The following is a 16,497-nucleotide window of genomic DNA, read 5'->3' on the forward strand; positions in this document are numbered from 1 at the left end:
TTTGTGTGCAGCATCTTGCAAAGGTTTTATCTGATGGGGAGTGCAGCTCCATAGAATAGACTGTGTAGAGTATGGCTCTCACACTACATGGAAGGGGGTCAATTTGGTCTGTGATCTTGCCTTTTCCAAAGACTTTTATCTCAAGTGTGTATGTAGCATAAGACTGATAGCAAAGGGAAAAAAGTCAGAAAGGAATCACGCTTCTACTGCATTGATTGTGATGTCACCCTCTGTGCCATTCCGTTTGAAAACATACCTCACGTGGGAAGTGTATTTGGTATATATGTACATACTGTATAGTCTGCTGCCTTATTTGCACAGTTTCACTATTTTATACATTTATTCATAAATTTAATTACTTCAACAATTTTGTGTTCTAGTCTTTTATTATACGCAGGATGTCTACAAGAAATTTAACCTGACATATTTTGGTGAGTTATGACTTCAGAATTGGAGGCCTAAAACTCTTGAATTTTTTTTACTGCTTTTAGGCCCATAAATCCAGACAGAAATGCACCGCCAGGGAGGTTAAGGTAGCAGAGGCTGAGAAGGAAAAATTCCACATAACCAAAAGGAGGCAAGGTGAGATAAGCAACATTCAATCTTTTTGTAGAAAAAAACCAACTCATTATGATCATTAAAGCCCAAAGCGCCCATTGCATCAGTCCTGGAAATCCAAGTTGATTCTTTCTGGGAGGATAGTGTTTCCCTATCTCCACCCCTCCTGGGAGGTCTCTGGGGCTTCTAATTATCACAGTACGTTTGAAACCCCCCATATTCCTGTCTCCCCAAAGCAGAAGCCACCACTTCTTATGGGAGCTTCAGTGTTACAATAAATATGCACTCCAAATGTATTCAATTTCAGCCACAGAATCTCTGGAACCATGGCTCCTACAGACCCCAAATTTGTAGGGCGAGGAGGAGACCCCCGAGCTGCTGCCATACCAAATTGCAGAGCCCTAGACTCCTTTATATGTGATATCTCTGGAACAAGCAGTGCTGGAGGTCTGCAATACTACACAGAAGTGGTACCGGGGTCCCCTCTCTACCCTACACATGGGGGGATTGTAGGAGGCCTGGCTGCGGGGATATTCAGCATAAAATGTAATGAATGAGGGGTGCATCTCTCTGCACATGCCCAGATCTCTGGTGACCAGCAGCCATTCTCTCTCCTCCACTGCTAATTCTCCCCATACTTTCCCACCGGGGTGACAGAATAATACAAATACCCACAATGCCTCTTGCTGAGCTGGCTTCCTGCTACACGGCAACAGCACACATAAGAGCTGGGGTACAAACGCCATCTATAGGGCCACAAGTAGGGATCTATTTATTTAGAAAGGAGACATTTATAATTTTTCACAGGTTCACACCTCTGCAGAAGCTCAGCAAATGATGCACACAAAAAATAAGAGAGGTTCACATGATTTTGTATGACAAAAAATACAAAGAGACAGAAATCTCCTGTCCTCATTCCATTCTGTATAAATAGGAGCTTCTAATATTCTCACATCTGCAGTTTACATTTGGTGGTTACACAATTGTATACGGAACTTTCTTGGAGTCTCACATACTTGTAAATTTAAGGGGGTTAATTTCTGAGTCTGAATTGAACATAGATATTAATCCTGATTTATCAACCCTTTCAATGGAAAATATAAAAAGTGATCACAGGCAGGATCTAACTAGGCTTAGTACTATATGAGCCCATATTTATCTCACCATGTCACCTCAGTTCAGGGACTTTAACGCTTTACAAGCCAATACACTGAGTGAGAAAGAGTACTCGGGATGCTATGTAACTATATTTCCTTGTGCATAAAAATAAAGAAAAATAGTCAAAGTGTATCAAACACGTTTGGCCAAGACATTTCCCACACTCAAAGCAACTGTCTGATGGGCGGTGACTTACACTTACATTTCCCACACTCAGCACATGAAAATAGAGCTTTTCACAGTGTGAGATTTCTCATGTCTGACAAGATTTGATTTACACCCAAAACATTTCCCTCACTCAGCACATGAATAGGGAGTCTCACCAGAGTGAAATCTCTCATGTTTAACAAGGTCTGATTTCTTTACAAAACATTTCCCACACTCAGCACATGGATGAGACTTCTCACCAGTGTGAAATCTTGCATGTTTGACAAGGTTTGATTTATCCCCATAACATTTCCCACACTCAGCACATGAATAGGGTTTTTCACCGGTGTGTGATCTCTGATGTGTGGAAAGATGTGATTTACTTCCAAAAAATTTCCCACACTCAGAACATGAATAGAGCTCCTCACCAGTGTGAAATCTCTTGTGCATGACAAGCTGCGATTTTCGTAAAAACATTTCCCACACTCAGAACATGCATATGGCTTTTCACCAGTGTGAGATCTCTCATGTAAGATAAGATGTGATTTACGTCCTAACCTTTTCCCACACTCAGCACACGAATAGGGCTTCTCACCTGTGTGAGATCTCTCATGTCTGACAAGGTCCGATTTATGCTCAAAACATTTCCCACACTCAGCACACGAATGTGGCTTTTCACCAGTGTGAGATCTCTCATGTCTGACAAGGTCCGATTTATGCACAAAACATTTCCCACACTCAGCACACGAATGTGGCTTTTCACCAGAGTGAGATCTCTCATGTTGGCCAAGTTTTGATTTTGTTACATAACATTTCCCACACTCAGCACATGTGTAGGGCTTCTCACCAGTGTGAGATCTCTCATGTATGACAAGCTGTGATTTCCATGCATAACATTTCCCACAAGTGGAACAGGAATGAGACCCTCCAGCAGGGGGAGAGCTGTGCCGGGTATGAGGCCCCTCAGAGTTACACAGGTGAAGGGAGTCTGGGGGAATATTTGGGGTCACCAGGATATCTGCAGGAGACTCTTGTCCAGTGACATCATCATCATCCGCTGTACAGTCTGTGAATACAGAGAGAGGTAGAAGTAATAATGGCACCTATTAAAAACGGGCGCCCCATTCACATCAATGCCAATCTTTTCTCTATTGGCACTAAGTGGATAAAAAGGGCTCTGTGTAAACAACAACTAAATTACTTGCAAATAACCACTATATCACTTACCTTTAACTTTAATCTCCATACCAAATATATTGATTGCAATAACTCTTTATTTAACAAATAATCATTTCTAAAACTAAGTGATTGTTTTTTAAAAAATGTTCCCTTTGCTTTTTGCAATTTTTTTTTTTTTAACATTTCCACTTTTTGCACGAGCAGCTTCTGCGATTCTCACCTATGATACAAATTATCATTTTTCAACAAACTTACTTCAACTTATATATGTTACGGCCAGAACCCGAAGTGTGGCCACTTCACGTTCTGGCCGGCCAATGTGCGAAGTGGCCGCAGCGCAGCGGCCAATGTTAGAAATGTAATGATTACAATACGTTCAATGTATCTTACGGCCGTCTCGCTGCGGCCAAATGTATTACAACTTGGTTAATTTGCCGGCTTTTGCACTGCCTCCTCTCCTCCTTCCCCCCGCCTCTCTCCTCTCTTCCCCGCCCCCCCGCCTCCTCTCCTCCTCCCCCCTCCCCCCCGCCTCTCTCCTCTCCTCCCCCCCCCCCCCGCCTCTCTCCTCTCCCTGCCTCCTATACAATACTGAGCAGCATGCGTGTCCCCGAGATTCGTTCGCTGTGGTAGTGGAAGCAGAGCGGGGAGGCTGCAGACATTGCTTCTGCCAGCACCCGCTCTGCAGGAACGGCAGGATTCCCCTGCTGCGACGAACGACTCTCGGGGACACGCGTGTCCCCGGCTGCTCTGTATTGTATAGGAGGCAGAGAGACGAGAGAGGCGGGGGGGGGGGGGGTTGGAGGAGGAGAGGAGGCAGTGCGAAAGCCGGCAAATTAAACAAGTTGTTATACATTTGGCCTCAGCGAGACAGCCGTAAAATACATTGAACTTATTGTTATCATTACATTTCTAACATAGGCCGCTGCGCTGCGGCCACTTCGCACATTGGCCGGCCAGGACCCGAAGTGGCCACACTTTGGGTTCTGGCCGTAACATATATAAAAAAGGAGAGTCTTAGGGTTAGGCACCACCAGGGGAGTTGAAAGTTAGGCACCACCAGAGGGTCGTATGGTTAGGTATCACCAGGTGAGGTTAAGGTTAGGTGCCAAAAGGGGAGGGTTCTGTGTGAAAGTAGGGAGAGGTTAAATTATACTAAAATATCGGTAAGTATTTAAAGTGTACCAGAGCTGATAAAAAGAAAATGTTTTATACATACCTGGGGTTTCCTCCATCCGCTCGGTCTCTCCCACGCCGCCGCCCTCTGCTGCCTGGTCCCGTCGCTTCCCTCAGTCGGAGCCAGTCTACGCAGGCTGCTGGAGAGGTACGCAAACAGCGCAGTTCTCTTACGTCATACTGGCTCTGACTGAGGGAAGTGACTGAACCTGGTGCCGAAGCTGCGGGCAGCGGAGGACGGCGGATGGGGCTGGAGGAAGCCCCAGGTATGTATAAAACGTTTTATTTTCTTATCAGTTTTGAGTCTCTTTAAAGAGGAACTCCAGTGAAAATAATGTAATAAAAAAGTGCTTCATTTTTAAAATAATTATGTATAAATGATTTACTCAGTGTTTGCCCATTGTAAAATCTTTTAAATCCCTGATTTGCATTCTGACATTTATTACATGGTGACATTTTTACTGCTGGCAGGTGATGTAGCTGCTGCATGCTTTTTTGGCAGTTGGAAACATTTCCCACAATGCAACAAGGTTCCCAGACAGGAAACTGCCAGGAGTACCACGGTCCTCAGAGTTTCTTGGGGGAGGGGTTTCACCACAATATCAGTCATACAGCGCCCCCTGATGGTCTGTTTGTGAAAAGGAATAGATTTATCATGTAAAAGGGGGTATCAGCTAGTGATTGGGATAAAGTTCAATTCTTGGTCGGAGTTTCTCTTTAAGATATTTTACTATGTGAATGAAGTTATACAATAGCAGTAAACTAAACAATATTTTATCACTTTTACTAAATGTAAAAAAAGAGGTTACAGAGGGGAATAGTAGAATTTAAGTATTATAAAAATTTTACAGCCTATCCTGGTGCCCATTTTACTGAACAATAACTTGCTTTTATTACATGCACACCAGAGAGATGAGTCTCTGAGAGGTTTCTGATGCTGAGACTCCGCGCTGCAAATACAGAAACATCATCACTTCCTGTTAGAGAAAAATTATCATTAGGGATGAAAGGAAAGAGGATGGTCGGCACTGCTGTTCAGCTTCTTCCAGCCGTCTGCCCAGGCTGCTCCATTCTCCCACAGTGTGGCTTGATGAATTCCCCATCTGGCCCAGTCACACTGCACGGTGCATGCACAGTCCTGGCCATGCGGCCCACCCGATTCTGCACATGCGCAGTCCTGGCTATGCGCACTACCCAATTGTTCTTCCATAGCCGGTAGCATTCTGCATGTGCACAGTCATGGCCATGCGCACTACCTGAATATTCTTCCATAGCCGAGAGCATTCTGCACATGCGCAGTACCGGCCATGGGTGCCACCCGATCGTGCTTCCGTAGCCGTGAACATTCTGCACATGCGCTGTCCTGGCCATGCACGTCACACGGAGGTGCTTACGTAGCCAGGAGCGCTCTGCACATGCGCTGTCCTGGCCATGGGCGCCACCCGATCGTGCTTCCGTAGCTTAGAGTTTATCACATGCGCAGTCCTGGCCATGCATGTCACACTGTGGTGCTTCCGTAGCCAGGAGCGTTCTGCACATGCGCAGTCCTGGCCACCTGATCGTGTTTTCTGCACATGCACAGTATGATACAACTGTAGCTGCACTTGTGCAGAACGCTCCCAGCTATGGAAGTGTGATCGGGGCGCACATATTCTAGGCCACACATGCACAGGGGCGTGTGACTGGACTGGATGGCCTACTCCAATGTGGGAGAATGGAGCAGCCTGGAAGGGCGGTGATTGAGCAGATGGACTACAGACGGCTGGAGGAAGCCCCAGGTAAGTAGAAATGCTGGTGCTTTTCTAATCTCAGGTTTCCTTAACAGCATTAACTTCAGCTGCTAATAGCAAAGCCCCCTTACATGCTATAATCACCAAACTTGCAGGGTAAAGAGGCCCTGTAGCGACATATAAAAGAATGACAAATTATTCCTTACACCCACTTTTACATGAATTGTCCTGGTATTAGCATCAGAAACATTTCCTATGTCTCTATATCGCTGTATATTTATATGTAGCCCCACCCCCCAGTGATGTCATCGCCTATGCAGTAACGCTATATGGAAGCACCTTCTGGGAGATCAGCTATATTCTATACTGGCTTCAGAACATTGAGTATACAAACATTCTGCAGAGCTGCACCTGCCAGCACTAAACATGTCACCTCCCATGATAAATGTCAGACTGTAAATCGGGGTGAGGAAAGATTTTATATTTGGCAAACACTGAATCAATTATTTATAAAGTAATTCTGTAAAAAAAACTATTTTATTAATAATGCTATTTTTAATGCAGTCCCTCGTTAAGGAGATTAGTGTGAACAGAAGGTAAGACTTTCAATAAAGACACTTTGTAGTTTTTCTGAAAATCAAAAGTTATGAGAGGAAAAATGTATTTTAAAGCGGATCCGAGATGAAAAACAAACTATAATAAGCAACTTTTCTATATATCTTATCTAAAGTTTAGATAGTTTACACAGTAATCTAGCTTCAAACAGCTTCAACAGTATATGATGATAGCTTCCTGTGATACAATGAGAGCAGCCATGTCATCATTACACAGGCAAGCTGCTCTGCATCTCCAGCCCTCAGCCTGTGAAAACTCCACTCCCCTCTCCTCCTCCCAGCTCCCTTGCCTCTAAAAACCTCTGGCTGGTAACTCCTCCTCCTCCTTCAGGAAGAGCCTCCTCCTCCCCAGACTGAGCTCCCATGAGCACCTGCTATATGGGACTCAGAATGCCTAGGTGCTGGAGGAGCTGTGGCTAGGCTTGTCTAGTTTATAGGGAATTAGGGTATTAAAACAAACAAACAAACAGACAAAAAAAAAGTATTTGGCTTGAGGAGTGCCCTATAAACTACATGTAAGGGGAACAACTATGCAATGAGTAAAAGTTTATCTCAGATCCACTTTAAATGCAGTTAAAGTGATCTGAGCACCGCATACAACAAATATGTAAAACAAGGCTCCCCTAAGAGAGGTGTGTAAATGATGTGTGCTATGTAAGGGCCGCGTTACATTATCTTACCTACAGGGCGGCTCCACATCCATCCATCCTGCACCCGTCACTGCCGCAAAACCACCATTCAGGGCTTGTTCACACTAGAGGTGCTTTTTCATTTTTTTAAGTGCTGCCGATTTTTCAAAATCGCCCTGAAAGCGCTGACACCATGCTTTTCAATGGGATAGTTCTCATTGGGGCATTCCATTCGCGTTCCGTTCCGATTTGCGCGGCATGGGCCATTTTGGAGGAGATTTTGCATCAATGGAAGTTATAGGAAAATTACAAAACACTCACAAAATCGCTTTGTGCAGCGATTGCGTTCACGTTTTTAAGAATAAATACATTGTATGTATTCTTTGCCGGATCAAAGAGTTCACTTCCTGACTTGCGTCAGGGAGTGAATGAAAAAACTGCTCAGGAAAAGCGCTTAGAAAAGCACTTTTAACTAAAATGCATCACCCACCCAAGCGCAGAGCATCGCTAAGAAAAAACATGAAAAAAAACGCCCAACGCGAACGGACACGCGATCGGAACGCAATGTGAACGAGGCCTCAAAGTGACTGCAAGCCCAGCGCATCCCCAGATTCTAGTGCATGCTGGGAGATGCGGTGTCCATGGCTGCTGGTGCATGCTGGGAGATGTAGTATCCCTAGTTTCTGGTGCATGTTGAGAAATGTGGTGTCCTTGGCTACTGATGCATGCTGTAGTGTTCCCAGCTGCTGGTGCATGCTGGGAGATATAATGTGACCCGGCTGCTGGTGCATGCTGGTAGATGTAGTGTCCTGGCTGCTGGTGAATGCTGGGAGATGCAGTGTCCCCAGCTACTGGTGCATGCTGGGAGATGTAGTGTCCCCAGCTGCTGGTGCATGCTGGGAGATGTAGTGTCTCTGACTGCTGGTGCATGCTGGGAGATGCAGTGTCCCCAGCTGCTGGTGCACGCTGGGAGATGCAGTGTCCCCAGCTGCTGGTGCATGCTGGGAGATGCTTCAGCACCCGGAAACACTACATCTGCCAGCATACACAAGCAGCCAGAGAAACTACATCTCTCAGCATACACCAGCAGCCACTACAGGGACACTACATCAGAATCAGAATCATTTATTTTGCCAACTACAAATGGGGGGGGGGGGGGGGGGGTGTTGTACCCGGAATTGGTTTTGGCCTAGGCTGCCATACTACGGCGCCACCAGTCGTACTTGGCAATTATTTGTCATTCCTAAAGAGACATGGGGGGAGGGGGACAGAGGGAGGCGAAGGTTCAGCAGTGATGACCCAGTTCTATATACTACAGGAGATCCTGTTTACTGAAACATTAAAACTTAACTTTTAATAAAATATTAAAAATCGAAGTGTTTGGCTGTCTAATTGCTCAAAATAACTTGCAAGACGATGCTGGGCCTATACAGTCAAGTAATATATGGATAAGGAAAAAAATTGCCCTATCCTAGGTCCTCTAGCATCAGAAAATGGATATAAAAATTACACCCCCCCCCCCCCCTCCCACCAAACAACCCGACATGTTTCACTCCATTAGCGGAGCTTTTTCAAGGGATAAAGTGCCAAAGTGATAAGGTGCAAAGTTTACATTTAAAAAAAACAAGTTTAGAGACATAGCATATACTGTAAGCTCATAACATGATAGCAGCCACCCAGTTCTTCATGAAGAATCCTGCGGTGATGGCTGACGCTGCTGAGGATCCCGATTTCTGACATCTGGCAGTGCTTGGGAAAGTGTTCCAGTTAAAAAGGTGCACTACATCTCCCTGCATGCACCAGCAGTCATACTTCGATGAATGTGTCATTTAGCAAATCGATATAAGATTGCACACCACGATGGAGGTGCTGGGATCCATATAAGCCATACAGTAGAATCCAAAGTGTCCTGAGTGTGCGTACCTTTTGGATTCTACTGTGTCATTGAGCAGAGACAATAAAACAGTAAAAACTTAAAAACTTGATTTAAATTAAAATAAAACTTTGGGATATCTAAAAAAAAAAAAGGTCATTTTTAGAAGGAGGAGAGATACAATTGCTTTTCTCATCCGTTTATTTTCACCTCGGATGTCCTTTAAGGAGGTGGAAAGGAGGACGGAAATTGAAGATGGGTGGAGAGACATTACAACTAAATAAAAAGCGAGCATGGTGGAAGAAAGACCACTTGATCCTGAGGAATACGGCCGAATCCGTTACAGAGGAGGTCAGTGCATAGCTGTGACTGGCCGATCTTGTTGATTTGAACCCGTTTGGACTGTTTGTGGTGCTATACGAGGCTCCACGGCCCTTCATCACCTCCAGAACTATATTTAGTGTGCTATAGTTGAACTGCATGGAAGCGATTTTGACACGCACAAGGGACAGAGGGAAGCGGCATACCAATGTGGAACGCAAGGAAACATGGCGAACTGAAGCCCGGAAGTGACGTCACGGTCAGAGGTGACCCGGCAGGAAGTGATCGCGGCTAACACGTACAGCCTAGAGTTGGGAAGTTCGGATCTTTTCAATGATTCGGATGATTCGAATCGGATCATTGAAAAGATCCGGATCTTTGATCCGAATCTCGGATCATTTTACTAGTGAAGCATTGGGGCCGGGGATGAATGGGGAAATAGACACACACAGGCTGTAAAACACTTCTTTCCCTTCATTTGCTGCAAACTCGGCTACCATAATAAAATCACCCACTTCAGACACATATGGAAGGATCCAACTAATAAATGCACATACCACAATTTGCAGCAGGTCATACAAGACTATATAGGTCCCCCTCTCCAGACAATAACAGTGTAATTCAGTAAAATGCCTTTGTTATGCCCCCATCCTATAGCCGATGTTATGCAGTGATCACAACACTAGGTAACAGATTACTACACACTCTCGTTTTCCGGCCTCTTATGGTATGTTTGCTAATTTATGCTTATTGGTGATTGTTAATTCAGCTGCAGTCCCCAGCTATAGATGTAATATATGCAGGAGGCTGGGAATGTCAATACAACATTACACTCACAATTAGCTAGTAGGTTTTCTCCTGTATAATAATGTGATATTCAAATAATCAAAACACGACCATCCACATCTGACATCATAGGGCCCACTGTGTGATGTCCCGTTCACATGACTGGTGGCTGGATAGTGTACTGGTTAAGGGTTCCGCCTTTGACATGGGAGACCAGGGTTCGAATTCTGGCTAGGTCAAGTACCTATTCAGTAAGGAGTTCAAGGCAAGACTCCCTAACACTGCAGGGTGGCCTCCTGAGCGCGTCCCAGTGGCTGCAGCTCTTGAGCGCTTTGAGTCCGACAGGAGAAAAGCGCTATACAAATGTTCGGATTATTATTATTTATTATTATTACATGACAGATATTGGCAATTCTGGCAGGGCATACTGGAGATCTGTGTCACTAAACAGGCTCATGAAGTTCCAGGTCCACAAACACACCACACCATCTCCCAGACTTGTTTCCTCTCTTCCTCTCTCTCTGGTTGGGACATTTTTATGAACAATTTGGTATCTGTGCTGCTTATCCTGGCATATTATATGCACATTACAATGCACAATTAGGGATTATTTGTTGTGCTCTGAGTGCAAGGCTGCCTCCCCTCCACCAGAGTGATCCATCTCTGCTCTGTGCTTCCAGGACCCCGCTGCCCGCTGAGAGGGGGGGCGTGTCGCTCCTGGCCCCGCCCCCTCTGTGATTCGAATCGTTCATTTTGATGATTCGGATGAATCGACTCACAAAAGAGATTCGGATCAAAGATCCGAATCGTTCATGATCCGGACAACACTAGTACAGCCGCTGGTCCATGCCGGGAACACCACCGCCATATACAGGATCACCGGCATGGACTCTGCTACTGATCTTGCTTCTACAGAAGACATGGAAGTGTAAGTGTCTATTACAGGCTATATTATTTCTAATACATATTTGGAATTATACGACCAATATTACAGTATACAGAAGAGACACAGTGTATTACTATATCCACAGGAATATTATGAAGAGACTTATACCTGGAGTGGACTATGCACAATAACCTACATGCATGAAGGATTTTCACTCATGCCCTTTCAGGACATTTTTTGGCATGGTATTTGGTATATACTGTATATATTTTTATTTTTTTATTCCACATTGTATACATAGCATTTTTGGTGGGGACACCAGGAAGCTCCATTGGATGTGTATGTGTGTAGTGTGGTTGGCCATGAGGTGTGCCCAGGGCCGGTTCTCTCATGAAGCAAGGTGAAACATTTCAGGAATCAGGAGATTTGACGAGCAACATTTTTGTACTATGTGCCTGACTGAGGAGGAATGGAGAGGCCGAGGCATGTCATGTGAGAACATTAAACGAAGCAGAGTAAACTGTCGGGTGCAGTGCCATCATTCCAAATGGGGGGAGGGGCGCATCCTCACAAGTGTGCCTCAGGCAGCAAAAAGTCTAGAGCCAGCCCTGGGTGTGCTGATTTTAGGATACTATTAATAAACTTAAAGTTGTATAAGTAGATGCTACCTTTCAGTGCACCTTGTTTTATCACTAGTGACACAATAAAAATAAGTAGTCCTGTTCCACCCCTTAATATTCTGCCATACACATTCAACCAAACAAGAAAAGACGGGGTTTTATATGAACAGTTTATTTATTCTTCAATCACTGTATCCTCAGAGATGCGGACAGGATGTATGGATACAATTTCAGAGTTCCAAATCACATCAAAGACTGCCCGACACGAGTTCCACGGCCAAAGAGCCGCCTCCCCAGAGGAACACTGCATACAAACATCAGTTATAGACCATAAAAACTGTACGACCGCAATCTGTATACAATAGAGAAGGAGTGTTCCATGGCGATTCCACGGGCGGCATCCGCCTCCATGGACTGAAAGGAATCCTTCCGCCTCCATGGACTGAAAGGAATGGAGGACTGGAAGGATTCCTTTCAGTCCATGGAGGCGGAAGGATTCCTTTCAGTCCATGGAGACGGAAGGATTCATTTCAGTCCATGGAGACGGAAGGATTCCTTTCAGTCCATGGAGACGGAAGGATTCCTTTCAGTCCATGGAGACGGAAGGATTCCTTTCAGTCCATGGAGACGGAAGGATTCCTTTCAGTCCATGGAGGCGGAAGGATTCCTTTCAGTCCATGGAGGCGGAAGGATTCCTTTCAGTCCATGGAGGCGGAAGGATTCCTTTCAGTCCATGGAGGCGGAAGGATTCCTTTCAGTCCATGGAGACGGAAGGATTCCTTTCAGTCCATGAAGGCGGACGCCGCCCGTGGAATCACCGTGGAACACTCCTTCTCTATTGTATACAGATTGCGGTCGTACAGTTTTTCTGGTCCATAATTGATGTTTGTATGCGGTGTTCCTCTGGGGAGGCGGCTCTTTGGCCGTGGAACTCGTGTCGGGCAGTCTTTGATGTGATTTGGAACTCTGAAATTGTATCCATACATCCTGTCCGCATCTCTGAGGATACAGTGATTGAAGAATAAATAAACTGTTCATATAAAACCCGTTTTTTCTTGTTTGGTTGAATGCACCTTGTTTTATACGTTTATCTACAATTTATTTTGGTGGGGAAGCGATTCTACCCACATTATACAAGGTAGTAGCAGGATATAAAATTATTCATACAGCCCCCTCTGTCTTTTTTTTAATACATTCTTACAGCCCCTCCCCCAATTATTGGCACACCTATACTGTGCCTAGCTGGGGCATATTTTTTTAGTCAACTCAATAAGTATTTTAAATATCTAATGTTTATCACTCACCAGTGCTGATCCCTGTAATAATTTCTTCCTCCTTAGATGCTCTCATCATGTTACCCTCCTCCATAGACTGCTGATCACTCCTCACATATGTCTCTTTTTCTTCCTTTTTAATTGTCCTCATCGTGTCCCCCTCCTCTGCAGACTGCTGATCACTCTTCAGATAGGTTTCTTCTTCTTCCTTTTTAATTGTCCTCATTTTGTCACCCTCCTCCATAGACTGATCACTCTTCAGATACGTCTCTTCTTCCTCTTTAATTGTCCTCATCGTGTCCCCCTCCTCTGCAGACTGCTGATCACTCCTCACATACGTCTCTTCTTCTTCCTCTTTAATTGTCCTCATCATGTCACCCTCCTCCATAGACTGCAGATCACTCCTCACATATGACTCTTCTTTTTCCTTTTTAATAGTCCTCATCATGTCACTCTCCTCTGCAGACAGCTGATCACGCCTCATATACATCTCTTCTTCCTCTTCTTTAACTGTTCTCATCATGTCACCCTCCTCCCCAGACTGCTGATCATACCTCACACATGTCTCTTTTACCTCCTCTTTAATTGTCTTCATCATGATACCCTCCTCTGTAGACTGCTGATTAGTCCTCACATACCTCTCCTCTTCTTCATTTTTAATTAACCTCATCATGTTACCCTCCTCCATTGACTGCAGATCAACACTCACATATGTCTCTTCTTCTTCCTCTTTAATTGTCCTCATGTCACCTTCCTCCATAGACTGCGGATCCCTCCTCACATAAGTATCTTCTTTTATTGTACTCATGTCACCCTCCTCGATAGATAGTTCATCACCCCTGTCACATGTTGTTTGAGTTCATATCTCAGTTCTGAAAAGGATAACAAATTATAGCAGTAAGATATTAGCATAAAAAAACAGAGCACAGAAAAGAGAATAATTTGCTAGGGGGTGATAATCTCCCATAAGCTGTGGTATCCTGCACTTTCAGTGCCACAGTCCTCTCTTCCAGTGTGCCTTGCTAATCATCTGATGCTTCTCTCCTCCTCTCCATGCACACATTCCTGGGAGGTTAGAGCAGTGCCGGCAACGGTAAATGGATGAGGATGTGAGGAGAGAACAGCTACAGACAGAGGAAGATAGGAAAAGAGGCCTGCAGCTAATTAGCTATAAATTATCATTACTAATGGCTCTGGCACCTGATGAACTAGACACATGGGGCTGCAGCTATATATCCTGACCATACCTGAGCCCACCTGTCCATCACGTACTGACCCCAAACCCTCCAAGAGCCGTAGCAAAAAACCTCCCAGCTGGGACAGTGCCAATACCAGGACCAAAGCAGCAGAGGCCACCCAACCCCTCTCCAGCTGCAGCCTCCATCTTCTCTGCCTGTTCTACCAGACACGCCCCTTGTTACCTGGCTCCACCCCCTAGCTGTGAGCCACCAGCCATCCTCTTTTTGCAGACTCAAACCTCTCTCACTGTGGGACGTAAAACGCCTGTGACTGCAGTAATAAACACAGATGAGCTCAGGTGTATTTAGATGCACGATTTATAGCATAAGAAGTAATAGAAATCCAGAGATAAGGTATTACAGAATGTGTGCATACGTGTGAGGCACCAGCTGGAGGTGGTAGCTGCTCTACGAGGGTCTTATGGGCTCAGTATTCCATGGAATACAAGATCAGCCAGTCACAGCTCCACTCCGCACTGACCTCCTCTGTAACAAAGTATGTCCACCCCGACCCCTGCTCTGCCCAATATATAACATGTATGTCCACCCCGACCTCTGCTCTGCCCAATATATAGCAAGTATGTCCACCCCGACCTCTGCTCAATATATAACAAGTATGTCCACCCCGACCTCTGCTCTGCCGAATATATAACAAGTATGTCCACCCCGACCTCTGCTCAATATATAACAAGTATGTCCACCCCGACCTCTGCTCTGGCCAATATATAACAAGTATGTCCACCCGACCTCTTCCCTGCCCAATATATAACAAGCATGTTTACCCCGACCTCTGCTCTGCCCAATATATAACAAGTATGACCACCCAGACCTCTGCTCTGCACAATATATAACAAGTATGACCACCCCAACCTCTGCTCTGCCCAATATATAACAAGTATGTCCACCACGACCTCTGCTCTGCCCAATATATAGCAAGTATGTCCACCCCATCCTCTGCGCTGCCCAATATATAACAAGTATGTCCACCCCGACCTCTGCTCTGCCCAATATATAACAAGTATGTCCACCCCGACCTCTACTCTGCCCAATATATAACAAGTATGCCCACCCCGACCTCTGCTCTGCACAATATATAACAAGTATGTCCACCCCGACCTCTGCTCTGCCCAATATATAACAAGTATGCCCACCCCGACCTCTGCTCTGCCCAATATATAACAAGTATGTCCACCCCGACCTCTGCTCTGCCCAATATATAACAAGTATGTCCACCCCGATCTCTGCTCTGCCCAATATATAACAAGTATGTCCACCCTGACCTCTGCTCTGCCCAATATATAACAAGTATGTCCACCCCGACCTCTGCTCTGCTCAATATATAACAAGTATGTCCACCCCGACCTCTGCTCTGCCCAATATATAACAAGTATGTCCACCCCGACCTCTGCTCTGCCCAATATATAACAAGTATGTCCTCCCCGACCTCTGCTCTGCCCAATATATAACAAGTATGTCCACCCCGACCTCTGCTCTGCCCAATATATAACAAGTATGTCCACCCCGACCTCTGCTCTGCCCAATATATAACAAGTATGCCCACCCCGACCTCTGCTCTGCCCAATATATAACAAGTATGTCCACCCTGACCTCTGCCCTGCCCAATATATAACAAGTATGTCCACCCCGACCTCTGCACTACCCAATATATAACAAGTATGTCCACCCCGACCTCTGCCCAATATATAACAAGTATGTCCACCCCAACCTCTGCTCTGCCCAATATATAACAAGTATGTCCACCCCGACCTCTGCTCTGCCCAATATATAACAAGTATGTCCACCCCGACCTCTGCCCTGCCCAATATATAACAAGTATGTCCACCCCCGACCTCTGCTCTGCCCAATATATAACAAGTATGTCCACCTCGACTCCTGCTCTGCCCAATATATAACAAGAGTCACACAATCACCTCTTCCAGCAGCATCTTCTCGCCACCTTCTGCAAAACTGTGGGTTACACCGATTATTGTCTCTGGTTTTATTACTTCCTGTCTGTGCGTTCCACCTGGGAGAAGGGAGATCGCCATCTTGTGGTAAGTAGGCTAACTGCAGTCTGTTTGTGGACACACACTCACCCTCTCTCCTTCTCCAATATCCTGCCTGATGTGGTGTAAACCACCTTTCAGGGAACTCTTATGTGTAAAAAAATGCATGTGCTGCTATTACTGTGACTGACTTTCCTTGATCCAAGTCCCTTTTTTGCAAGATTTTCCCACCGATACATGTTTTTATAAGCGGGTCTTTCACTGATCGTAACTTATTGTTAGTCCAACATATTGTTTCCTGCATG

At 45.3% G+C, this 16,497-nt stretch overlaps 1 protein-coding gene across 1 annotated transcript; it reads right to left on the minus strand.

The window, feature by feature from the left end:
• Positions 1 to 160: 160 nt before the first annotated feature.
• Positions 161 to 16,176, minus strand: LOC137535414 (zinc finger protein 436-like). The gene is made up of 3 exons (XM_068257249.1): positions 16,118 to 16,176; positions 12,979 to 13,820; positions 161 to 2,929 (listed from the first exon to the last, which is right to left on the minus strand). The coding sequence occupies exons 2-3, from the start codon at positions 13,754 to 13,756 to the stop codon at positions 2,079 to 2,081; spliced, it is 1,629 nt and encodes a 542-aa protein (XP_068113350.1). The 5' UTR covers positions 13,757 to 13,820; positions 16,118 to 16,176; the 3' UTR covers positions 161 to 2,078.
• Positions 16,177 to 16,497: the final 321 nt, after the last annotated feature.

Source organism: Hyperolius riggenbachi, chromosome 10 (assembly GCF_040937935.1).
Source record: "Hyperolius riggenbachi isolate aHypRig1 chromosome 10, aHypRig1.pri, whole genome shotgun sequence".
In the NCBI taxonomy this organism is placed as follows: Eukaryota; Metazoa; Chordata; class Amphibia; order Anura; family Hyperoliidae; genus Hyperolius; species Hyperolius riggenbachi.

Excerpts from the sequence above, each read along its gene's own strand:
- LOC137535414 (XM_068257249.1), bottom strand. The coding sequence starts at position 13,756 with ATGAGTACAATAAAAGAAGATACTTATGTGAGGAGGGATCCGCAGTCT. Across the intron at positions 2,930-12,978 it reads TATTACAGGGATCAGCACTG|ACTGTACAGCGGATGATGAT; the intron begins GTGAGTGATAAA and ends CTGTATTCACAG.